The sequence below is a fragment of the Gadus macrocephalus genome, chromosome 3, assembly GCF_031168955.1.
Source record: "Gadus macrocephalus chromosome 3, ASM3116895v1".
Classification (NCBI taxonomy): Eukaryota; Metazoa; Chordata; class Actinopteri; order Gadiformes; family Gadidae; genus Gadus; species Gadus macrocephalus.
Window position 1 is genome coordinate 7,533,694 of NC_082384.1, and position 27,509 is coordinate 7,561,202.

General features: G+C 47.4%; 1 protein-coding gene and 1 long non-coding RNA gene across 2 annotated transcripts in view; one reads left to right on the plus strand and one right to left on the minus strand.

Annotated features, from left to right (window-relative positions):
• Positions 1-27,509, plus strand: part of usp43a (ubiquitin specific peptidase 43a) — a 98,892-nt gene that overhangs the window by 58,573 nt on the left and 12,810 nt on the right. The window contains exons 7-12 of the mRNA XM_060046941.1: positions 5,350-5,509; positions 7,668-7,779; positions 13,209-13,312; positions 16,316-16,393; positions 16,660-16,789; positions 26,718-26,837. Coding sequence (XP_059902924.1) covers positions 5,350-5,509; positions 7,668-7,779; positions 13,209-13,312; positions 16,316-16,393; positions 16,660-16,789; positions 26,718-26,837 — 704 coding nt within the window. The remainder of the gene's footprint in view (positions 1-5,349; positions 5,510-7,667; positions 7,780-13,208; positions 13,313-16,315; positions 16,394-16,659; positions 16,790-26,717; positions 26,838-27,509) is intronic.
• On the minus strand, positions 4,239-4,735 carry LOC132453897 (uncharacterized). Its single transcript, XR_009524835.1, has 2 exons — positions 4,616-4,735; positions 4,239-4,551 (listed from the first exon to the last, which is right to left on the minus strand). It is a non-coding gene; the product is annotated as an uncharacterized LOC132453897 (long non-coding RNA).

Below are 27,509 nucleotides of genomic sequence, written 5' to 3' on the forward strand. Positions count from 1 at the left end.
CACTGTGTTAGGTGACAAGCTGATGCTGGCAAACTGAGCTCTCTTTTCGGGGCAGACAATACTCGTAGCCTGCAACATACACTCCTTAATAAACTCCCCTTCTGTAAAAGGCTTTCCTGCCTTAGCGATCATTTCGCTCAGTGTAAAGCTGGCCTTTACTGCTTTATCAGCCTCGTCGGTTGGTTTCCTAAAGAGAGTTTGTTGCCAGGTTAAACATTTCTTTAGGTCTGTGACTCGCTTCTCCCTCTCATCTCCCCGGTATTTCGCATACTCCTCTGCATGCCTCGTTGAGTAATGCCGTCTGATGTTGTATTCTTTGACAACGGCAACTTTTTCAGCACAAACAGGGCAGGTAGGGGTTCCCCGGTGCTCGACAAAAAAATATTCTAACTCCCACCTTTCATGAAATTGTCTGTGGACATCGTCAACCTTTCTTTTCCCACTGGGTTTTGAGAGGGACATGATGTGACGCTACGCTTCCACTTGGTGTCACTCCGTTGCTTGCTGCGTTTCCTAGCAACCTGGCTGGCTGCCTGCTATGGTAGGCCATGCGGGCCAAAGTGCGTTTGGTAAAGACACGCGGGCCACATTAACATTACATACTGACGACCACTCGAGGGCCACAAAATATCGGCCGGCGGGCCACAAGTGGCCCGCGGGCCTTGACTCTGAGACCTCTGATCTAGGGGGCATTCTCTGTCACCCTACAGAGCACTTTGACCCAGAAGACACCTACACAGAGATCAAACATGGAGCACTCGCCAACCGCCTGGCGCGCACACACACTCACACGCATACACTAAAGCGACCCCTCCCAATGCGTTAAGTAGCTAATAAATTCATTAGCACTACACAGGAAAGCTTGACAAATACATAGCCCCAAAGGGATAATTTTGGCACACACACACACACACACACACACACACACACACACACACACACACACACACACACACACACACAAATTTCGTAAATCATACTTAAATGCTCTCTGACAAATCGAATCTCCTGTTCTCATGAGCGGTCTGCAGGGAGAAATGAACGTCCTTAACACGGGGCATCGCTCATCTAAGTAGAGCACAACCCAAAAATACTGCGACAGTGTTTACTGAAACTTAATGCCGTGCTCGATGGTCAGGCAGTGCCACGTCGTCACACGCTGTGCTGCTTTGGTTAACGGATTGAACGGCGGTTTGATGTGTTTTCTCCATCGAGGAATCTTTTGTAACTCATCAAACTGGCCCCTCACTGCTCGCTTGCGTGTCCCCCATCTGACCTGGGGTCCATGGAGGATTCAATTTTATGAATTCTAGTTATTTATTTTTTCTAAATATTGGAGTTGGAACCGAGATCCCAAAACCTAAACCCAAAGCTTTGAGCCTATAACAGAGCTTTCTAGAAGCCACTCGGGAGTCTTTTGGGTGAACACACCGGTCCTGTGATTCTATTGGCTACTGGCATGCAATTTCTGATGAATGTAAAAATAAAACAATTTAGAAAACATTACATGTCACTACACGTGGATAACAATAGGTAGACTACAACTAGATAGGCTACAACAGGTAGACTACAACTAGACTACAACAGGTGGACTATAGGTAGGGTACAGGTAGCCTATGTAGCCTGCCTTGACATCGGCTAATTCTGCGTTGTGTTAATGAGCCGGGAGACAACTGCTGATTTGCACCTTGAGCACATTTGGTCTGACAGGAGGGACCCGTTCTCGCCTAACAAGTCTTTATTCTCCAACTCAACCACCATGGTGGATTGAACCTCAGGCAGTCCCCTGGGGGTGGCCTCGACATATGCGGTGGACTCATCTCAACAGTGTAGTAGGCCACAAAAGACAAAAGCAGTGTTGTTGTTGTCAAAGCAATGCAGGGGTGGAAGGATGAAGTCTTGGATGATGGACAGCTCAGTCCACCAGCCTGACACGTCGGTTTGGGGCAGCGCACAAAAAGATGGCTAGTTTGAAGCCATCAATTGATCCAACAGCTAAGCTGAGAATAAACTCCTGTCGTAAAGTAAAGGAGATGAGTGTTGTCAAGTGTTGGTGTTTTATATTGAATGAATGGTTGATTCATTAGCTGTCTCCTCCCTCCCTCCCTCCCTCCCTCCCTCCTGCTTGGGAAGTGGGGGTGGATCACGTCAGGGAGAGCTCTGACTCATCCTCAGTGAAACAATGGGGAGATTGGATCAGTGCCGGGTCATAATAAGGGATCTGCATTCAGAGTTTCTGGGCAGAAACCTCATTACGGCGATATAGGAGCCCGACTAGGGGGCCCGGCTCTGGAAAAACCCTTCAAAATCAATTAGGCCCCATAGCAAGAAATCCTGTGCCCCATGTTTTTGTTGATGTTGCACTTCAAGAGGGATATAATGGGCAGGATCAAACGGGGCGTTTATTGATGAACACTCGCACCCTCTGTTAGCCAGGTGCATCCTGGGTCATTTGGACATCTATAAAAATCCGAACCCAGTGCATTGTGGGATTTGGATTTCAATAGAGAGTGTGTGTGTGTGTGTGTGTGTGTGTGTGTGTGTGTGTGTGTGTGTGTGTGTGTGTGTGTGTGTGTGTGTGTGTGTGTGTGTGTGTGTGTGTGTGTGTGTGTGTGTGTGTGTGTGTGTGTGTGTGTGCAAAAGGAAGCAAGGGTCAGGCAAAGAGTAAGCGAGAAAGAATGTGTGTGCGTGTGCTGGTTCCTAGCAGGCAGGCAGCCAGCCCCCCTCCATGACAGCCGGCAGTACTGATCCATCGTTGATCCCTGCATCCCCCTACACCATCAGCATCCCCTCCACTACCACCACCAACACCTCCACCAACCCCACCATCACCACCACCACCATCACCACCGCCACCATCACACACAAACCTCCACCACCACCACCACCATCGATCCCACGAGCACCACCATCGCCCAACTTCTACCACCAACACCACCACCACCATCGCCGCCACTGCCAGCAACAGCATCACTGCCGCCGCCCCCACTCCTCCAGGGATGCTCCCTACCTGGCCGTGTAAATCACAGCGGGTCTATCCTGGACACAAAACCTCTCGCAAAGAGGTCTGGGAGTCAGTCCATCCCACCACAGGTCCCATTCCCTCCATGCCCTGGCCTTTCTTCTGGCCTCCTTCCAGCAGCTGTTTCCAGACAGACTGCTGCATGCACACCTCGAACTCAGCTGCTGACGTCAACGGCAGGACTTCAAGCGCAGCGTCACCTGCTGACTGCTCAACAGAGGAAGGGGATCATGGAGCCTGTGCAATAATTCACCATCACACGGAGAAGACGGGCCCTTTCATGTTATCGAAATCCATAAGCAGATGTTCGGTATCATTGACAACATCTGCTTCGCTCCACGTATGTGTGTCATATGCGTGAATGTCACGTCGACATCTGTCATGAGGAGGTGCAGCTTCATCAGGACAAGCTCTTGTTGTGCCCATCGCCAAACCCCAATATCGGTTTTGTCTTTGCTCTCCAGTTCTACCTGCTGTCCTTATTGCACGCATCAGGACAGCAAAAAAAAACAGCCCCACATACGCACAGAAACACAACCACCCACCCGCCGTATGTTTTCTCCTGGTATTATTTATATCTCGCTCCTCTCTCCCTGGTTCTCACGTCTCTCCCTGTTCCTGCCCCTCTTTCCCTCCCTCCAAACAATAACAGTTTCAGGCGCCTCTCACTCTCCCTCACACTCGCTCACCCACACCAACCCCCCCTCAGAGGACCAGCTGGACACGCAGCACCTGTTGCTTCGTGATCTGAAGCCGTTTTTTGGAAGTACAGAAGGGATCATCTCAGGATAACACTGCAGAGCAAGAGCTTAGCACTGAGTGTTCTTGTGAAGGTAAATAGACAAAGGCACCAAGGTCACATAAGTGTGTGCGTGTGTTTGGATAAAAATACATGCCCTGAAAGCCTTCACGTGTCTTGATACAATGCTTCGTCTCAGTCACTTTCCCATAGCAGGAAATCCATTAGGCCCTTCATCATCAGCAAACAAGCCAATTTGCCCCCAAATAGTCTCAAAAGCTTGTCCCCTAAGAGAGCGTTGGACTGTGGACACTCACAGTATGTTTTTGTTGATGTTGCACTTCAATAGGGATATTGGCAGGATCAAACAGGGCGTTTATTGATGAACACTCGCACCCTCTGTTAGCCAGGTGCATCCTGGGTAATGTGGAGATCTATCAATGTCCAAACCCAGTGTGTCCTGGGACAGGGGTTAGAAAAGAGAGAGTGTGTGTGTGTGTGTGTGTGTGTGTGTGTGTGTGTGTGTGTGTGTGTGTGTGTGTGTGTGTGTGTGTGTGTGTGTGTGTGTGTGTGTGTGTGTGTGTGTGTGTGAAAGAAAGAGTCAGGCAAAGAGATAGCGAGAAAGAATGTGTACGCGTGTGCTGGTTCCTAGCGTCATCTGTCACCTATGTACACCTCTGACAGCTCGGCTGTTGCTAGTCAGCAGCCAGCCAGCCCCCCTCCATGACAGCCAGGACCACTGTTTTAGCTTTGATCCCCGCATCCCCCTTCACAATCTCCTGAACATCACCTCCACTTCCATAACCACCACACCTCCATCACCACCAGACCTCCTCCACTACCATCATCACCACCCATCATCACTACCAGCACTACCATCACCACCACCACCACCACCACCACCACCACTATCACCACCACCACCATCACTCTCCTTGAGGGTTCTATGTGTGGGATGTGTGATTGCACCCAATGTCACACTTCTTGTGACCTCATCACGCTTCCCTGATGTGATTTTTGCCTTTTATTTTATTCATGCCATTTTCTGGTTTTTCTTGCCTCATATGCTTTATATTACAATTTCAACTGCCTCCCCCCACTCTCAAGAGAAATAGTCAATCTACTCTAATCCAATGTCATTTATTTTTCAATATATCTGTTGAAGGGGACCCGTTGAACAAATGAGAATTTTCCTTGTCCTGGTCCTTGCCCTTCCAAAATTGGCTCTATTCCATTTGATCCAGTTGTGACGTCACTAATGGTTCTCCTCAAAAGCTCTCTGGTCTATAAAATGATCCAGACCACCAGCGACGCTACTTTGTGCGGCGCGTCAAAGCCGTACGCAGATGTCGTCGACGTATCAGAAACAGAAGAAATAGCACATCCGCTTTGCTGATGAAATAAAAGGTAACGCCTGCAGGGATTGCTGTAGAATCTCTCAAAAGACCGATCAACAAGGAGCGAGCGGTCGGAAGGGAGAGAACAAGATAAGTTCAGGGGCTGCTTATCACGCTCCAGATGGAGGTAAGAATGAGTCCTTACACCAGAGTCCTCTGGGTGCTCACTCTGTGCTTTTCTCTTCCTCCAGGGTACCACCACAGCCTCCCCTCCTCCCCGTACTCCTTCAGCCCGGGACCCGGCGGCCAGAGGTCAGGGACCCTGTCCTCAGAGTTCCTTAACAAGGGCGGCTCCACCAAGGTCCTCCTGCTCCTCTGCAGCACAGCGGGGTCTGGCCCGCAGGCAGTCAGGTGAGGAGGGCGTGTGTGTGTGTGTGTGTGTGTGTGTGTGAGTGGGGGGGGGGGGGGGGCGTTGGATCCACGCAGGCTTCTTGTTGACGGCATGCGTGTGGCTGTTCTCTTCATGGCTGATGAAGACTTTGGATCCTTGGGGCTTGTTTAATTGTCTTTTGATTCGGAGCGTTTTGTCATCACCGCAGCACAGCAGCCAGGATGCCCAATGATAACCGCACATGGATTTACTTTAATAACTACATAAGGTTTAAACATGCATATTAGCAATCATTTAAAAATGATATATCACCCATCCTGTATTGCAGGGAGGAGAAAGGTAAAGTCCTCTTCCTGCCCATCTATTATGATATCATACTATTACTATTTACAAATGTGCTTTCCTTTACACTCATTATATTTCATAAAAGGGCTGGTAGACTCATTTCACTCGGGCGTGCTGAGGTAACATTTCCACGGTCAGAAGAAAAATAGATTACGAGAGTTCCACCCAACGGTGGTGTGGAATAAAAAGGGTCATGTGGTTTGAACTCTGAGAGGAAAGATATTGTTATCGGCTTCGACGTCTGTTTGATGACGATCTGGCGAGCTGAACCGTCCAGTTCCATCAAGGTATTTAAAGACACCAAAGATGATAGATCAGACAATTATCGATTTTTTGTCCTCCTGAGAGGAATTGAATTGCCACCACTAGAACATCACTAGAACATTACACAAATACCCACACAGAGAACCCAGCAGCACGTAAACACACAACCTCAAAGGGCCCCTTAGTACAGAGGGCACAACACTCTTCCTGAAACAAAACTCTTGGCCTGCCTCTGCGGCCGGCTGGGGTCCTAATCTCATGATGACACGGTGAGGGAGCTCTGCAGTAGCACTGGGGGTGCCAGGGACCCGCTCCCCACCATTACATGGTGTCGAAGCTGAGCCAACGTCACACTGATTGCACACGTCTGCAGCAGCGTCCCCGGCAGGAGGGCTGGGGTCGGAGACAGAGTGGCAGACGGTCTCATGGCAGTTCCCCTTAATGTCACCACATTTCACTTCCCGTCTGGCCCAGTACTCGTACACCGTGGCTGAATGGTTACACTCTCACACTCCCAATGCTAACCCCCCGGGTCATGGACCCATACAAGTGTAAGACTTGTCCCAACCACAGTGTTATCGTGTGTGTGTGTGAGTGTGAGTGTCCGTGTGAATAATGTGGATCGGCAATCAGAATCATACTATTAATTACCATTTAAATGTTAAATTAGCACTCTGACCCTAACCATGTGCCTCCATTGATCTGAAGATGAAGCGATGAAATGTGGGCAGGGCTGCCAGTTATGCTGCCATTTGCAAACTAGCGGTCTTTTCTGCCTTGGAGAGCAACGCCAGTACGGCAAACTTAACCGCAATGATGTCGTTAACCCTCATCTATTCAAAACCAACAAACATTCCTGTTATTTATTGCATTCTATTCTTTTAAACCAATTTACTTGAACCTAAACTTTGTACGTGTCCCATGGTGGGGATGGACCAGGATAAAATGATTTATAGAGAAACATTCCCTGGATGGTTGCGTTTTATTGTTGAGAAACTTCCTGGTCCAAATATGTTTTCATCAAAAAAGAGAGCCCCGCCATTTCTGCCGGCGATTGGAATTCGCACTCCAGAAGGGTTTCGAGAAGAGCAATACATTTCTTTCTGCTTCCAATATGATTTTGCGGGAGCCAATCACCAAGCTGGCTTCTCCCCCTCTGGCGTGCTATTGGCTGGTATAACACAATGATGACAGGGAAGCAGCGGCAAGCAGCAAATTGCGTACAGAGTCAGTTGAACTAGGCCCGATAATAATGCCTCTTGAGCTGAAGAAATTGACAGCAGCTTCCAACCAACGTGCAATATATGATTGAGTTTGGTCTGGCAATAGCCAGGCTAGAAATTCCTTGCATTAAAAAAGTCTCAACGTGCAGGTTTAATCGGAATTTCAGGAATTCCTTGATCATCTAATGGTTATCATGTTCTAATTCCAGTCTTTCTTTATCCCCTCTTAATTTATTCTGTGTGTGTGTGTGTGTGTGTGTGTGTGTGTGTGTGTGTGTGTGTGTGTGTGTGTGTGTGTGTGTGTGTGTGTGTGTGTGTGTGTGTGTGTGTGTGTGTGTGTGTGCAGGTTTGGACCGCCCTTTCTGATGCGTGAGGACCGGGACATTTCCTGGGAGCATCTGCACCAGAGCATCCTAAGCAAGCTCTACTACCTGATGCTGAATGGATCCCAGGCTAAGGTAGACACACACACACACACACACACACACACACAGGTGCCAGGCTAAGGTACACACACACACACACACACACACACACACACACACACACACACACACACACACACACACACAGGTCCTAGGCTAAGATAGACATACACACACACAGGTCCTAGGCTAAGGTAGACACACGCACACACACACACACACACACACACACACACACACACACACACACACACACACACACACACACACACACACAAACAGGCCCTAGGCTAAGGTAGACACACACACACACACACACATACAGGTCCTAGGCTAAGGAAGACACACACACACACACACACACAGGTCCCAGGCTAAGGTAGAGCCTGCCTGCACGCACACACACTCATATGCACAGATCAACATGCAGGCACACGCAAACACACACATGCACACAGGTCCATGGCTAAGATAGAGTCTGCCTATACTCACACACACATATACATAGATAAACATGCAGGCACACACAGACACGCATGCACACAAGTCCCAGGCTAAGGCAGAGCCTGGGACAGGGATAGACACACACACACACACACACACACACACACACACACACACACACACACACACACACACACACACAGACAAACACACAGGTCCCATGCTATGGCAGAGCCTGCTTGCACGAACACACACATATACACATCTAAACATGCACACACACACATAGACACACGTGAAGACACACAAATACACAGGTAGACAAACAAACACATACACACGTAGGCAAAGACACTCACTGGTAGAAACACACAAGCTAAACCCATTTCCCAGCACACACAAAGTAAACAGCCAACCAGGCAGAAGCTCTGAGCAGCTCTCCAGAGAGTCATTGACTGAGTCACTTTAAACCAATAACTAAGGCTGGCTGCTCCATCTGCTGTTCTAGCCTTTTAGATGGGGAAAAGCGATTGTAATTCAAATGTATTAAAATCTTTTGTCTTCAGCATCATTCTACTTTTATCTTGCAATGCGAGATTGCTTCACTCTCGAGAAGTCTTCACTCACTGAATACAATCTTTCAGATCAAACAGATCAAATCGTTTCTTCTTTTTGCATAGCACCTCTTTGCATCAAAAGCATGCCTAGCGATGATAATAGAAAGCAATGATAGAATAAAATACACAATTTGTTCAGCTTGCACTATATAGGCACATGGCGGACGTTGTTTTGAACTTTTCCTTTTTATTCCTCAAAATAAATAATGGTATGTTAATGTTCGTAAATCGACTACTCTCATGTGACTCGTCTCCACGTGTAAGTGAAGCAGAACTCTTCAGGATGTAGTCTTTCTTACCCAGACTTTCTGTATAACTAGCCTACTACGACTACTGTGCAAACAGATGACTCAAAGGAATGACCTCATTGTGTGTGAAGGCCATTCCTTGTTAAATGGTCCCTGCTAGCTCCTAGTAATGGTTTCATGGTGGCAATAGTGACAGGCCATGGCTGCCCAGACCCTAACAAGAGCAAACAGACGGATTTCCCTCCCCTTTCCTCTGATCTGAGGCCTTCAGGAGTGTTGTTGTTCGTCTGTCTGACTCCTTGCACTAGGTGGTTGCCCGTGGCGATGCGGTGTCCCTGTTGGGACGGTTTGAGAGTTTGACCTTTCGCCAAATCTTTCCATTTGTCTTAACTTTGTTAAGCTAGGATCTGTGGTGTGTGTGTCATGTACAATATCTGAAAGACAACAGAGCCCGTTAGTTGGAGTTTTCAAGGAAAAAAAGTTCACTGCAACAGTCCACAGTAGTGTGTCCATATCGCTGTTTACCACAGATGTGTGGTTCCAGTGTTGGTGGCAGAACGTTTTTGTCGACATCTGCTGAGCTTGGTAGCTTTGTAATATTGTATTATGACTCCCCCTAGTGGCTGTTGACTTGCATTACATGACTGCTGGCTGAGATAATTTTAGAGCGAGCTAAAAGGAATCCCCATACAAGCAGTCAAAAATGTGGTTTCATGTCGCACAGGTCTTCAAATGTTTTTTGCCCTATTGCAGTATAAATATTTAAGTGTGTGTTGAATGCTTTGCCTCTGCTATGCTTTTGATTGTGCAGCATTTGTTTGAATGATGAATGAAACGTGGCTGTAGTGACTTAAGGGCTCTTTATGGTTCCACCTTCCCGCAACGCAAGGGGGTTATGGACCACTTACATCCTTGCGGACCCTCCTTGCGTCCACCGCAAGGGCCGGTGGACGTGTGGCTCCCAAAATTTTTAACCATCCGTCGAGGCAACGCAGCAGCAAGGGCTGTGATTGGTCCGCTTACTAAAACCCGACGCAGAACCATAAATGTTCATGACTGCGTCGAAGCGTCTGCGTGGTCATTGCGTTGCGGGAACATGGGACCATAAAAAGGCCTTAACCCTTGTTCGTAAAAATAGCTTGCAGATATAACACAGACTGGTTCACTCGTAAACAATTTTAACGGTGAGGTGTCGGGTGTCGGCTGGTGTCACTATTGGTAGCTGCAAAGGCAGCATTGATTTCCATTTAGGGGTTGTACATCGTGACGACACACCACAAGGACTGCCCCCACTACATGGAAGCATAGGAGCATCGGAATGACAGTTATTATGCTAGTAGTTATGGGTCTTTTTTAAATTGTTTAGCAATGGATAGTGAAGTGATTTGTCACTCCGGGGAGCCATTGTTGTGTTTGAAACTGCAAAAGTGCTTCTCATGCGAGACGTCGCAAACAAAGCTTTCATCAGCCTCACTGATTATTCAAGTTAATTCAGGTTTTCAATGGACTACACATATCCGTTTACACAGGCCCAGTTGTGAAGAGTCACATTTTCAAAACAGCTTGTAACAGCTTATCACACTCACACCTGGTGGTATAATATGTCAACTTTAAACACAACCCATTGTCTAAACAGGAGGAGAAAGAAACCTACCCCTAGATTTTAAGTCAAATTAAAATACATCACTACCTACATCGAGTAGTCGTGTTGATATTAAGTCAATTGGAAATTGGTGGATGTGAATTGGAGCAGGCATGATTGATAGCTGCACACACAACACCTTTAGCACCATACTAGGGGATGTCCTGCGGTGAAAGCACACCCTTATCATTTCTTCCGACAGTTTATTGAGTGTTAGTGGTCAATGCACATTTTAATTAAAAGGCACAGTTCAGAAGCATAATTATAATACCCTTGGAAGCTTCTGTGGGATATGGTCGGTATGTTTCTGGCAAACATTGTTGGTAACTGATTCAGTGATGTCTGTATGTATCAAATAAAATAGGCAATCAGGACCCTTCTCTGAGCTTTTAAAAAAGGATCAAACTCACTGATGAGCTCCATGCTACCCAAATAATTCCCATTGATGGCTATCACCCCTAAAAGCAAGTCCCCGCTCTGCCAAATACCTCACTGCACTCTCTGTAGAACTCTTGTAGAAGTAATTTATACAATCATTGCTTTCCTGTGCATTTAACAACTTTCGTGTTCGGCAATACGGTCACAAGCATGTTTCCAATTAGGGAATCCCACATTGCCAAATGGGGATCTTTCTTTGCTGCAAAGCAAAACACAGTACCTTTGGATGGTGAATAGCGCAGCCACTCTCTGGGCAGATACTACCGTTTGCAGAGCAGGAAGTGTGCCCTTGAGAAGAATCTTCTCTGATGTTTGTAATGACGTTCTGAGGCAGACTGTTTGTTCTGGCCCAATTCTGGTCCCATTTTCGCCCAGTAGACACGCACCTGTTCTCGTCCTTTTCTGCCTCTTTTCCATGGCTAGCAGAAGAACAGCCAGATGTGCTTTGCTCAGAGGCCCCGCGGTAGCGGGCTATCCCACCGTCTCCCTCAACCATGATTAGCGGTGCTCCGTCACTTGCAACACCGCTGGTTAGCGGGGCTCCGTCACCGGCATCAGGGCTGGTTAGCGGGGCTCCGTCACCGGCATCAGCGCGCGCGCGCGCGCGTGTGTGTGTGTGTGTTATTAACAAAGACGTTATGTGGTATACAAGGAACCTCTCTGCTATCTCTCACACACAAACCTGAAAATGTCTGTGTAAAGAACACACTGACAGTCAATGAGATGACATTTATACGCAACACACGAAATAGGCATGTAAAAGACCAATGGTGAGCACAATAAACACCTGAATGCGCCCTCATTGACTTAATAACTTCTACGTTATGCGCACACGCGGCGGACGGTGTGGGGGGACGCAGCCACAGAAAATGCATGTTTGGTGGGTTTAAATAAAACAACCCTCAAAATGATCGTGCTTAAAATGATCTTACATTTATGTAGAACTTGAACTTAAAATATTCTTACAAGAACATAAAGAACATGAATGGTAGAACTACTGTATGTCCAGTCAACGCAAACTCCACTAATACAACATGAATCCAATGGCGCAGAGGTTTGAATGACATGTCTGCTGGCCCTCTCTCTCCCTAATTACTATTGGAAAGGTGCCCATCTCCCAACTCTTAATCCTAACATTGTTTGGTCAAATCGAAACGTCAACCTCACGTCTATCGTTGATGTTTGTAAAAATAATTATAATATCCAGCCAGTTTTTGTTAAAACTAGCCCAAATTGTATGTATCAATCCTAATGTGATTTGGAATGATGGTGATCTGCCCAATCTGGCAACATTGCTAGAACGGCCTTAACCAACAGTTGGTCTCAATGTGACAACTGAAAATATACAAAGCTGGTATGAAACTTAAAATGTGATTCAGAAAAAAAAATCTGTTTTCATATTATTGAAATCTGCTGATATGTCAAAAGGTTTGAAAAAAGGTCAACGGTTGAAAATTGACAAGGTTAGTAGAGTTGAAGCCTCAGAGAATGGGCCGACCCTTCACCGTCCGCCCATTGACTTCAATTGTAAAAAGAAAGGGTGGTAAAAGCTTAATCGTAATAAAATTTTTTATTGAAAAAGGTTCAATAGAAACCATCATGTCATTAAAGTGCTGAACTTTTTCATACTTCTTCTTCAAATGGTGAGATAACGGCTGCATTCCTGTGTTAACCAGAGTCCAATACACATGGTAAGGTGAAGGCTGCAGACATGCACAAAGCTTCTTTCTAGCCTAAGATGGGCAAGAAAGTTGTTATGAACACACAAACAACACCCGGCCTTGTAAAACACCTTTATTACAAGGCCATCAATAAGAAGTTTGGAATGACAGCGCTCATTTAGGCTAAAGCCCAACAAACTGTCAGCTCAGTGTTCGCCATAGTTGAATGTTATTAAAGCAGGGCTAACTCTACCTGAACCGTGTTAAAGCAGATTGTGGGTTTGCATGAGCAAATTTCAGGGTTGCTGCTCAAAATTAAAAAAAATTGTATCATTTGCATAAAAATGGGATGACCCATATATTTATATGTGAGCTTACAAGCGTGTCGGATGTGTGTTGTGTGCCCCTGCAGAACAGCGGCGTGCTGTTTAAGATCCGAGTGGTGGGTGGATCTGCAGCCTACAGCTACCTCTCTCCACAAGGCGGACGGCCCCTCCAGCACCCTGCGGTGGACAGGTATTCACATCAGTAAACAAAACATTGGCACACTTGGAGCACATCCTTATGCAACGAAAAAGTTTTAGAAAGAGGGAAACATTTGACGACTGACTACTGCACTTATGCACGGATCTGCGTTACCTCATGTAATCGGTATTTGGATGATGATAACGTATGAGAGAAAGTATACACACACATGTGCACATGCATGCATGCACACACTTAGCTTGTACCCTTGTACAAGCTAAATTGTATAGGTGGTTAAACCTGGCAGGGCAGGGTGATTGATGTCCATGGAGGTGTTATCACTCAGGCATACAATGACCACTGTGATGGCAATCACTTCCCTGCTTGTTTTCTTTAGTTTGGATTGCCGTATACACAACTGTAGAATGGGGATATCGTTCCTTCATTCAATACAAGGCTGATGTCATATTGTTATGAAGGCTGACATCCCTGTTCAGTCATGGACAGGGAGTGAATGAAAAGAGAAGAAGAGGAAATCGGATTCAACAATAGACTCTTTTCACAGAGGCGACATAAGATGAACAGGTCTTCATGATTTTGTAGACTTATCTCCCCTAGTTTAGTCTACTTCCCACTGGGTAGTAGACTAAACTAGGGGAAATAAGTCTACTGGTAGACTTATCTCCCCTAGTTGAGTATACTACCCACTAGACTTATCCCCCCTAGTTTAGTCAACTTCCCAGCAGACTTATCCCCCCTAGTTGAGTATACAACCCACTAGACTTATCCCCCCTAGTTTAGTCTTCTACCCATTAGACTTATCTCCCCTAGTTGAGTATACTACCCACTAGACTTATCTCTTGGAAATAATCCTCTTTGCAAACGGATTTGAGGAATGTGCTTATTTGCATGTTGCGCTGGAAAGTGAGATCCAATCACATGTGGTCAATCAGGCGTATTTGGAGGCTCATTCTTAGGCATGCTGTGAACCAGCGTCCACTAGTGATCAGCTAAACCAAGAGGCTTGATGTGAACTGTCGTTACCTGGGATCAGGGTCACTCAAGACCCATGTGAGCCTTTTACACTGTCGCGTTCTTGTTGAAAGTAGTTTGAAACGGGTCGCTTTTAACTCACTTTATTTGTTAAAGTATTTCGGTATGGTAACTATGAAACCAAAGGGAGGGAAATGTATCTAACACGCGTGGAGAAAAAATACCGAGAGCTACTTCGAGCCCCGGGGCTCAGGCCCGAGGTTCTCTGCGGGTCCGCCTATGAATCTCTGGCGTCCTCTGGCTCCGGGCGCTGCCAATGAACCAAGTAGGCGTGGCCTATGTGAAGTGGGCGTGGCCTATGTGACGTCTTAGCTGCGGCTTCCGCGTCTGTCTTAAAGATGCTGCCTTCTGTGGCTGGGGTAGATATTACAGCTTGTGTGTTCGATCCTGCTTCCTAGTGGCTATGTGGGGGCAGCTTATGTGCTTAAAATACGTAACAACACACCAGGGGCGGCCCCAGCACATTTGGCGCTCTAGGCGAGCTTCACTCCTGGCGCCCCCCCCCCCCCCCCCCCCCCCCTCCGCAAAAAAAAAAAAAAAAAAAAATAGTTTGTTAATTCCCCACGAAAACTGAATTGCAACCTTGAAAAACTGTTTTGCCCTGTAACTGCATTTCTTTCACATAAACACAACAACGATCGCAACGATGAACAAACATTAATTCAAGAATAAAATCCACGGAGGAAATGGCAAGCCTGTGCCCTGCTGAACTACGCTCCGACCACGCCCCCCTGTGAGACGGTTTATGGACACATGCCCCGTTTTGGGAAAGTTCACTTGACTAGTTCAGTTCATAGTTCACACATTTTAAAATGAACGAGTTCAGTTCATAGTTCATTATTCAAAAGTTTGAACTAAGTTCACAGCTCTCAATATGTTGCGAGCTATAATGTTCTACATCTCTATATGTCTGCAATACCGCTCTCGGCATGTTAATTAACTCAAACTGATGTTTTGACTGAATGGCAAAAACAAGTTACGTCACAAGTCACTGGCTAGCTAGCGTTAGCTAACAGGCGAGATTACACAAAATCCATTCGCTAAATTTGACATACAACACTTGGATTTTTACCAGTATTCCTCATTGTTGACAAGTTGCCGTGTTTGTCTTCCTTAAAGGGTGTACTATGCAACGAGTAATATATTTGAAGTGCTGTTGCACTGGCTATGGTCGTTATACAGTGCGCCCCTATTTTAATCATGTATTTTTTTATATAATGTAGAATAAATGGACATATCATTTTTGATATACCCGCCTCTGTAAAATCTTGAAATAACTATATGACAGGGAGTAGGACAACTTTGATTGAGGTACATATTTTCTTCTTAACTCAACTAAAGTGCCCGAAGCAATTCACGCATTCATCAACCTTTCCTATTTGGAATTCATTATAGGCAAAGAACAGGATTTAAAGATTTACCTTTCTCCTTTGCACGTTTCTCTTCTTCTTCCTTTCTCTTCTTCTTAAATTGCACCCGGGATGGCTTTTGCCTCTTCATTTTCTTGATTTCGTTCTTGATTCTCGATTCTTGAAAACACTCTAACCAAACGCCTTATAGTACTAGCATGTTCTGACGAAACCAAGGAGGTAGGTTCCCCTTCCGTTTTCGATTTTTGGCTCATTTTACCCTAATGTTAGATTTATTTATTTTTAATGTCAAAATATTGGTTGGAGATATAGAAGGGGCGCAAAAATATGCGCCAGGAGGGAAAAAATATATATAATTGTGTTTTTTATTTATTTTTCGGGCGCATTATTTTGCGCTCCCCCTCTAGATGGCGCTCTAGGCGGCCGCCTAACCCGCCTGTAGGGAAGGCCGCCCCTGCAACACACACACACACACTTACACTTACACACACACACACACACACACACACACACACACACTGTGTTAATTACTGTGTGTGTGTGTGTGTGTGTGTGTGTGTGTGTGTGTGTGTGTGTGTGTGTGTGCTTACGTGTTTGCGTGCGGCCATGTGTGTGTTTGGTTGGGGCATAGGGGGCTGAAGCTGTGTGGGACCGGGGGGACCCCTCATGTCAAGCTGGTCATTGAGTGGGAGCACAAGGTCAAGGACTGGTGAGCAACACACACACACTTATAAACATGCAAACCGCACACACACAGACACACACACACAAACTGAATTTACTATGCACATCAAATGAATGAATAAGTGAGAGCGGGGCCTCAGCATGCAACTGCAAACTTGAGGGACTGAGATCCACAGCTTATGTTTATATGATGATTACACAATGTAACTCTGTTATGGTCGTGTGTGTGTGTGTGTGTATTTGTTTGTGTGTGTGTGTGTGTGTGTGTGTGTGTGTGTGTATTCGCGTCAGTCTGTTTGGCAGTATCCAGGAGGAGGTAGTGAAGGATGCAGAGAGTGTGAGGAACCAGCAGCAGCAACATCTACAGCAACACAGCTGCACTCTGGACGAGTGCTTCCAGCTGTACACCAAAGAGGAACAGGTGACACTTCACACTAGCACTGTAACCACGGTAACATCTAGCCTCGTGAGACCATTTAGATCCCTGAAGGCTTCAGACCAGTTGACACTTCATACCGGCACTGTAACCACGGTAACATCTAGCCTCGTGAGACTAGATCCCTCAAGGCATCAGACCAGGTGACACTTCACACTAGCACTGTAACCGTGGTAACATCTACACACCTACAAACTTGCCGCTTTTCGGCGACAATCGCCGTTTTCTTGGTCAATTGGGTCATTCACGTAAATCGCGTAGAAATCGAGAGGTACTTTTTAGGGGGGGGGGGGGGCACAAATGAGGTTGAGACTAAAACGTAAAAAATAGGATTGCTGTAATGGCGAGTTATTTGTGGTGGTGAAAAGTTTGAGAACCCCTGATCTACATCCCTCAAGGCTTCATACCTACAAACCAGGAATGGCATTGATCTTGGTCCAGTGACTAAGGGCGCATTCACACTAGGCCATCGGTTCCCAAGTCCGTTTGACACCTAGTGCGCCCCTAAAGTCTAGATCGTTTGGCTAGTGTGAGCACGCCAACCATACTCAAGTACAGTTCAATTCCATGGCCTGATCACACTTCGGAGAAGTGTGCTCAGTAGGGATGGACATTAGATTAAATTGTCTTAGTCTATCGTCTGGACAATTAACGATCAATTTTCGATTAATCATTAATATTTTTACATAAAAATTAACTATTTAGATGCTATATTCAAAATGCAATTAAATTGATCGTTAATCCTCCCGCGTTTACATGGACACTTCTGGTCTGATTAGAAGTGGAAGAACAGCTCAATCGGAATAGAAAATGATCATATACACGCCTCAATCAGAATACACAAGAATGCGCAAGAGACATACGGACATACGCTTGCCACTTTTGTAAATGCCATATATACAGTACATTTGGATTGTATGATAGGTATTGATCTTTACCGATTATAAATCTAATCGGATCAGAAGTGTCCATGTAAACCTGGATAATCGGAATACAATTCTCTGATTGGAATAGAATTCCATGCGGAATAGAAGAGGTGGTGTAGTCCGCTACATTCAACATGCATACAATTATTGGACGAACTGGACCGCTGTCAAGGAAAGTGGATTATTTTGCCTGATTCACATCTTTTCTTAGCACTCCGCAAGTAGTCTGCCATCTTATCAACCGAGATGGCATCAACCCCAGCGTGTCAGGTTGCTAAGCAACGTCAACGTCTTTGGCGGACTATTTCTCTGCTGAACAACACTACGAATTGTAATTGTAAAAAGACACACCGTGTGAAGATATTTTTTAGCATTATTTTTATCGATGAAAAATTTACGTCATCGAAGAAATTCTTAATTGATCAATTAGTCAATCGTCAATTAATCGTGCCCATCCCTAGTGCTCAGGCCACGGTACAGATGCTAATGAGCCGACACGCACACGCGCACGGATATGCAACCTGAGCTGGATGACGTATAGTCCATGCAACCCTTCTACCCCATTAAACAATAAACATGGCGGCAAGCGGTCAAGAGTGGGTTCACGTTGGTGCGATAGCGAAGTTGAGTGTTTGATCAAAAATCCCCCATTCGTCACGACGCAGGCTTTCTTACTTCACTGGAGAAGGTGGGGCTGCGCACAGAGTCTAGACCTCTTTAGAATAATGTAGGCTACTAACGCGATTAACTATTTACAAGTGCAAAAACGCCAACATATTCTTTATTTCTTCTTCTTTTTTATCCCGTCAAAAGCCTCGTAAGGACAGTTCCTCTGCGTCTCTCTCGTAGATCGCACCATCCTTCAACGTCTTTCTTTAATACGATTGCATCACCTTCTCTCATCTGATCAGGAGCTTGCGGATTTCAATTTCTCTCCAATTAGAACTGCTCATGATCATATCGCTGCGTTGCCTCTGTGGAGACAGCGCAGCAACACCTCTACCCCAACCCCCCCCACCCCCCCCTGAACCTCGGATCAGTCGCATTTACAACAGAATGAAACCCAATAAACCGACATTGTGTGCAGGGTCCGAGAGGGTAAATTGGGGTTCTAGCTCAAACAGGAAATTTTCCTTGGGGAGTGTAAACACGCGGACTGTGTCGTGAAAAAAGCGTGCATAAAACTGCATATTTGGCAGTCTAAAACGCTCAGTGAGAGAGGGCTGTATCTGAGTAGAACGGCTCCAAATAAGCAACAAAGTCAGTAAAGTGTCAATTGTGTTCTCTATGTTGTTCTCCATTGATCTACTAAGCAGCATATAACAACTTGATGGCGTTTGGACAAGAGGCAACAGTACTCAGGCCCAGTTGAGATTGCCTAGTGTGAGCACAGGCCAGCAGCAAAGGGGGGCAATAGATTCTGTAGGAAGGATCGATGTGAACTTATTGAAGAGCGGTCGCTGGACTTACGGTGAGTGTCAGAGCTCATCACAGCGCAGAGTTACAGCTGTTAATTGCTCTTCAATTTTATGAAAAACGACGTCTCTACTGGCCAACCGCGCCCCATGGTGCCTGCTGGCTGGAGGCGTAAGGTTTTCGACACGATCCACAGCCTTTCCCACCCAGGGGTGAAGGCCTCTGCCAAGCTCGTGGGGGCCAAGTTCGTCTGGCCGGGCCTGCGGAAGGACGTCAGGGCCTGGGCTGCTGTCTGTGTGGCGTGCCAGCGTGCGAAGGTGACTCGGCATACCAAAGCCCCCTTGGCACTCTTCAAAGTGCCGGAGAGGCGTTTCGACCACGTGAATGTGGACCTGGTGGGCCCGCTTTCACCCTCCCGTGGTTACACCTACCTCCTTACCATGGTGGACCGGACCACCAGGTGGCCAGAAGTGGTTCCCCTGTCCTCCACTACAGCAGCTGAGGTGGCCCGGGCGTTCGTTATGGCTTGGGTGGCCCGTTTCGGCACACCGTCAGACATTTCCTCAGACCGGGGGCCGCAGTTCACGTCGGAGCTTTGGACTGCGGTCGCCGGGGTCCTGGGGGTGAAGGTCCACCGCACCACAGCCTATAACCCACAGAGCAACGGGCTTTGCGAGCGGTTTCATCGGGACATGAAGGCCGCGCTCAGGGCCAGCCTTACGGGCGGCGACTGGGCTGACCGCCTCCCGTGGGTTATGCTGGGCCTTCGCTCCGCCCCCAAGGACGATCTTCAGGCCTCGTCGGCAGAGCTGGTGTACGGCCAGCCCCTGCGCGTCCCTGGGGAGTTTCTTCCGGACGCCACGGCCCCGTGGTCTGCTGCCTTACATAACTCCACAGGCTGTTCTTTTGCTGGCTGTACAGCTTCATTCAAATTTGGATCTCAATGACTGTCCGGTTGCCTTTTTTATTCCTCTTATCCTCCATAACGCTGCTAGGCATAGTGCGTGGGCATTCACATGAACGATAGTTATATTATAACTTTAGTCCTATGATTGTAGCCGTAGCCGCTTAGGCTTTGCCTTATGGCCTTGTCCCTTGCACGTGCTCGCACTCACTGAAAATGTAAACTATGCACCAATCAACTTGGGCACCGCCCACATTTCCCACGGCACTGTGTATATAAGGCAGGACATACCGCTGTTCATCCTCCACGCTATTCTTTCAACATTTGGTACAGAAGGTGGGAAACTAAACGGTTACGCCTACAATCATAGAAGTAGAGTTATAATATCATAACTATCATTCTATTTCATGTAGGCTACGCCGTCTAGGCTTTGACTTATGGGCTAAGGCGAAGCTGCGAGCGGAGCCCAATCAATGTACTCCTGCTGGACCCCAGTCAAAAAGTCACCAGGGCACATCAGACTCAAAAAAGCTGAGGATGTGCAAAACGCAACAGCTTTATAAAAAAAATATTCCTCCTAGCAAGGCGATGATCAATAGAAAAAGTGAGTCTGTAAAAACTCTGGCTCAATCCGTGCTTCATGGAATCCATGAAAAGGAAAAGAAAAACCAGAGTAATACGGTTCCCATTAGGTCCGCTGCCACCGGGAGCGGAGCTATGGAGTCCAACTCGCCAATAGGAAAACCCCTCTAGTCCGTTTCTCATTTGTAAAACGGCGGGAGAGAAATACTGGCAGTTCAATCCAACTCGCCAGCCGGCGAGAGGATTGATGCTGCTTAAAAGAACACACCTATATTCTTAAGCCATAATAGGGGCCCTTGTCTTCCACCGAAATGCCTCTGAGTAGAGCCGTTGAGGCGGCCAGGCCCGTGTCGACTGAGCTTTAACGCCCAACGGTGGTGCTAAGCCCTGCTGAGAGTAGGCTAAGCAAACACCCTCACATATCCAGCGAGAAAACCGCTGTTTAGACAGAGCGTGGCCCCTGGCAGCATTGCAAACAAACAACTGTTGTGTGGAGCGGAACGCGGCCGAGCGTTTCACGTACATAGCCAGCGCCCGCACCGGGCACAGACGATGCAACTCCGCTCCGCCTCACTAGAATTAGGCGGGGGGTGAAAAGCCTTAAGCACAATATCCCTCAACCGGAAAGAACTGTTAATGTTCTTTGGGAGGAACGCAGGATTAGGTCTGAGTAGTGTAAAGGAGCTGTCCTCGTTCAGCAACAAGCAGCTCGGGCTGACAGACAGAGCAGTCAACTCACCGGCCCGCTTGGCAGAAACCAAAGCCAATAAGAGCGCCGTCTTAAAGGATAGGGCATCCAAAGGGGCCTGAGTGTATGTGCGAAACAGCATGCGCGAAACAGGCCTAACACGTCTTGCGCCACGCAAGAATCTCTTGTCCAGTGGCTGAAGACCAGTCTACCATCACAGCCTGCATGGCCAGCCGAAACAGCTGCTGCATACACCTTGATAGTGGAGAATGCCAAATCTTTTTCCAATAAGTACTGCAGAAACGCAAGCACGCTTCCCACCTTGCATAGAGATGGCACAGCGTGGTTCCTGTCATACCAATTAGAGAAAGCGCCCCACTTCACCGCATAGAGGGAAGAAGTATAAGTTGCATGAGCACTCTGGATAGTGTTGATAACCATCTCAGGCAAACCTTTGCCCTGCAGGATCAACCTCTCAGGAGCCAAACCAACAGCCGTCGCGAAACATCGGGCGGGTGGTGCACTGTCCCGTGGGCCTGTGAAAGCGCATCCGATCTGAACGGTACCGGCCACAGCGCCGTCCGCGAGAGGACGCTAGCTCTGGAAACCACAGAGCTGAGCGGTTCTACGGAGCCACTATAACGAGGGACAATCTCTCCTGTCTGACCCGTTCCAGAAGAGGAAGGATGAGCTGGAGCGGGGGAATTGCATACAAGAGAGCCCACGGCCAAGGTGTGTGTGTCAACGCATCCATCCCTAATGGGGGAAGATCCCGAGGGTTGAGAGAGAAACACCACCTGCAGTGTGTGTTCTCCCTGCACACGAACAGGTCCACCTGAGCCGTCCAGAACCTCTGCAAGATCAGTCTGACAATGTCGGGATGTTCTGCAACTCGACTCGTGGTGACCGCCGCGAGACATGAGGTCCGCCCCGAAGTAGGGCTCTTAGGCTGAGGAGATAATGATGAGCCCAAAGCCAGAGCTTGACCGCCTTCCGGTGGAGAGCAGAGGAGCGCACTCCCCGCTGTCTGTTTATGTACTCCGCCGCCGACACGCTGTCTGTCCTGATCAGAACGGGGCAGCCACGTACATTTATGTTTGCTGTGGGAGAGACACGCTCCTCCCCTATGCGTCAACGAGGCGTCCGCGAAGACCACTACGTACGTAGGAAGTCACTCTGCCCAGGGGAACACCCCTGAGAAGGGCGGGGGGGTTTTCCCAATATTCCAGGTCGGGTGACACAGAACGGGGTAAGAGGAGCATCCTGAGCTTGTGTCGCATGGGGTCAAACCGGAGTCTGCGCATTAAGAGCCGATGCGGGGGAACCACGGGATGGGCGGCTGCCATCAACCCTAACGCGTTGGGGCCAGTGTGGTCACGTTTCTGCAAACGCGAAAGCGGGAGAGAGCCTACAGGATGCCGTCTCGTCGAGGAGGCGAGAGCATCGCTGTCATGGTGGCTGAGTCTAGGCAAAGCCCCAAGTCGACTATCTGCCGGCTGGGGAGCGGGGAGGCTCTTTCCCCAGTTGATCAGCAAAATCCATGAAAGAGAGATAGTTTATCACCGTCATGGCGTCCTTTCTCGCAGCTTCCTCTGAGTTGCTCAGAATAAGTAGGTCGTCGAGGTAGAAGAGAACCCTCTTTCCTTGATGCCTGAGCGGTCCCAACGCCGGCGCAACACAAAGCCTCATAAAGGCAAAGCGGCGAAACTTCCTGTGCGCCTGCCGAACAGGGACGTGGAAGTAGGCATCCTTGAGATCCAGGGATGTGAACCAGTCGCCCTCTCTCACACATCGGAGATGCGCTCTGAGTTGTTTCTGGAGATAAATTTGTTCATTGTACAGAGAGATCATCATTTTCATTTCACCTGCCATTTTTTTGATTAGCGTCTCTGTCTCGAGCGCAAGCTTGTGGCAGTGTCAAGGTAACCGAATGTCATCGTTACTGAAAGCCTCCGTCTACCCTGTCCACACTACAACGCAAACCCAGCATTTTCACATTTATCCACCTCAGCGATCGTTTTCGAAAAGCATTGTTTTCAGTGTCGGACTTCTCAGTTTTAGTGTGGACGGAAGGGCTAAACGGATAAATATTTATGCGTTTGTAGATTTACTCAGGTTAGTTTGGACGGGGCCTCAGTTGGAAGCATATCAGCGCCTTGAATGGGCAGTTCAACCGTTAAACACATTAAGGCCAAGTGAAAACTGCTCAGAAAAATCCAATTTCTTTGACATGTAGCAACTTTCATTTTTTTACAGTAACGTAAATAGTTACTTTCCCTGGTAACTAGTTACTTTTATTATAGAGTAATTCAGTTACTAACTCAGTTACTTTTTGGAACAAGTAGTGAATAACCATAACTAATTACTTTTTTAAAGTAACGTTCCCAACACTGGTTACGAGTCTTACGACCCACGCCAACTTTATTATACCGCTTCTTTTTCAGAAGCGGTCCTTAGTACCGGTGTTGTGAAAGGAAAGGGAAGGGGCCCTATCTTGCATCCGGCGCAATTTACTTTCTACACTGACATATATGTTGTTGCTAGTTTGCAACTGGCGCAGAGCGTTCTTTACCCTACACCGCCACGCATCGGTAAATTAGGGAATGATCTTGCGCTCCAAGGGGCGGTTCGGCGAAAGGGGGAGGCGTGTTCTAGCGCAAACGTTCCCTGGGGCTATTTTGCAGTTTCAGAAAACAATTGCGCCACAAACCAGAAAATACCTGGTTTAAAGTCAGTGGCGCCTTTTTCAGATGCTATTTTTAGGGGCGCATGCATAATGTTGCTTTTACACCTCGCGCATACACTTTGCGTCTCTCATGTACCTAGCCACTCATTCTTGGTAAATTATTTATGAAAGAACAGCTGATACAGTGGTAATAAGTTGTACTTTTAAATCAATGTATCTGCAAACATCGTACAGCAAACACATATTTCCTTGACACAGACATCGTGTACAAGCCCATAACATTTAGGATTGATGAGTAAAACATTGTTTTACCACGAGTGAGTGTTGAAAAGAATGAATGAATGCGGGTGTGTGTATGTGTAAAATAATTAATGAATGCGGGCACGCGTAAATAGAACCACAGTTACCGCATATCATGTGTGTTAAGTTTTCTTTGCTGAAATTTATTTGAGGACTTTGAGGAGTGTTTCTGAGTTGTGGAAGAAAACGCTATTCCATGTGTGAATTAGGCCATACTATTTGGCCATAAACTGAGCCATTTGAAGTTTGAAATTAATGTGGTCATGCATCTATCTCATCGGAGACTGCAAACGCGCTGTCAAAATATCAAATCGTCAGATTCAAATGCGATCATGGCTCTTAAAGGGGATGGGTGATGGCACGCTCATTGGTTTATTGCACGTAACGGCCAAATCACACCTACGGGTAATTAGGCTACTTCAGACCAAACCTTGTTAGATTTGCGCCTGGGCGCAAGAGTAATTTATGCGCCGGTAAAATAGCAACATCGCCTTAGAACCACCCACAAAGCTACTTGCGCTTGGCGCTTCTCACTTGCGTTTCAGACCGTTAAAATAGGGCCCAAGGGGGTTACATGAGTCTTCCGGATCCTCTGCTAATGCTCTGACTAACCCTAACTAAATAACGTGAAAACCCATCATCAACCATCAACGCTAAATATAAGTAACAGAACTAAAAGATAACAAAGAAAGATCCCATACGGGTATGAGTGCAACTAATGCAGCAAAACAACCCTATAACCACACATAGAACGCGAGGTGCCGGAGTGGTACCATGCAAAGCTGCCTTCCGACTGCCCAGTGCGGAAGCGGGACGTGCAAAGCGGGCGAATCCGACAGACGTCGGTAGAGGCACCTTTTATAACCGATGCCCAACCCACAATCAGGAACCGTGGCGGGACGCAGCCAGCCTGTAGGGGAACAGAGATCGGAGAAATGCATAGCAGCGCCAACACTGGTGATCTCCCCCTAACAGGTAGTCTGATGTCACAAAAACATCACATCCCTTCAACGGGAGCAAAGGCAGCTGACGCAGGAGCAGGTGATGCACTTATGTAAATTAGTTTTGGGTTAATTTATCTATTTTTCTTCTAATGGTGAGACATCCGTCTCACCCCACCACCACCACCACCGTCTCTACTGTGCTGCAAGCGTTATGTGAGGCTAAGGCAGCAGTTATGCAAGGGATAATTTATAGAACGTCGGTCATTGTCTGGAAAATAAGCCCTGACAGGGCGAACTCCTTGTGGAGTGCTACGAAATACGTGACTCAGAGGGATAAAATCCACTTTCTTGAAAGCGGTCGAACGTTGGGAAGGCCCATTCAAGTGATTTGAGCATTCTACAGCATTAAGGAGAATTGTGTATTAACAGTTATTAATGTTGACTTATCTGTCCATATATTTGTACAAGATTATGAATATGCATCACAAGCCTACCAGGGCCATGTAAGCCTTGGACGCAATTTCTTGGCTAGACCTAATCCCTATTGCTAACCTGACTGAGAACATACAGACAAAGGTGTGGGGATATTCAAAGACACTATTGTGGAGAGGAATGATAAGGATGGTAGCCTGGGGCTGTTTTTCACAAAACAGAATAAAGGCCAATGAAATTGCTTTACAAGCCTGTGATCCCCCTTCGCTTCAGCTTTTATTGGGATGGTCTGGCCAGAGGCTATTGTTGAGTTATAGATAGAAAGATAGCTTGATGGATGGATGGATGGATGGATGGATGGATGGATGGATGGATGGATGGATGGATGGATGGATGGATGGATGGATGGATAGATGGATAGATAGATACTTTATTGTCATTGCACATGTCACGAAATTTATTATTTTGATAAAAGGAAAACAAGAGGGAAAACGAGGGGAAAAAAAGGTAATTTCCAAACTAGGCTCTTCTTAGGGGGGCAAAGTATAGGGATTAGGAAAAAAAACACCTCAGCACATCAGCAACATATTAAAAACATCACAAACACATGTGGGAGGGGGGAAGGGTGTCTGGGAGGCGAGGTGTCCCAGCTCAGACACCGGGGGGAGGACGCAGCTAGCGGGCTCGTCACATGACTCGCGGCATACTGTACTGTAACGAGGGATGGAGAGGGGGAGGGAGTCCAGAAGGTGTTGAGTCCAGGGGGGGGGGGGGGGGGGGGGTGTGTGTTATGTGTCTTCGTAACACACCCAAGGACTCCATCTCCAGCCAGACTCAACAGTGTCTCTACCGTCTGATGCTGGTGACGAGGACACGACCGTTGCCACGGAGACGACCACGAAGAGTTCTGATCCAGAGACAAGGAGCAGAGCATCTGTCTGCATAACATCCATGAGTCACCTGCCATGCTTTTATACTTTACGTGTATTGATAGACTGATGCGTTGAGGACTGATGGATGTGTCGTGTCCTCCAGCTTGCCCCGGACGACGCGTGGCGCTGCCCCCACTGTAAGCAGCTCCAGCAGGGCATGGTGAAGATGAGCCTGTGGACCCTCCCAGACATCCTCATCCTCCACCTGAAGCGCTTCCGGCAGGTAGGACCCCCCCCCCCCCAAACACACACACACACACACACACACACACACACACACACACACACACACACACACACACACGCACACACAGTGCGACTAGCTCCAGGGAGAACCCCCCCCTCCATACTAGAGCTTAGATCGGGCCCAGAAAATCAAGCCCGACCCGGGCCGAGCCCGTGCACGTTCTGTCCGAGCCCGGCCCGGCCCGACCCATTAACTGTAATTATGAGCCCGAGCCCGATTTTAACCCGACATTTTTTTTAATACGTATGTAACTTTGTACACATTTGTTACTATAGGCCTACTCTGCAAAATATTTTTGCAAGGGATAATGTCTAGAACTCGGGTCATTATCGAAAATAAGCCCTATATTGGCGGACAGGACACCGACGCGCAGCGAAGGTGTCTTGCTTCGCCCTGAAGGGGCTTATTTTCGATAATGACCGGCGACGTTCTATACATTATCCCGCTTATTACACGGCTACTTGCCAAAACGAACTTCAAATGGTGTGTCTTTTTACAATTTATTCGTTACCAGCATTCGTAGTGTTGATCAGCAGAGAAATAATTTGTCCGCAAAGACGGTGATGTCGCTTAGCAACGGAAGACGCTGGGGTTGACAAGTCACCGGACTACTACCCATGCAAGTGAACGGAGCGTTCCACGGCATTG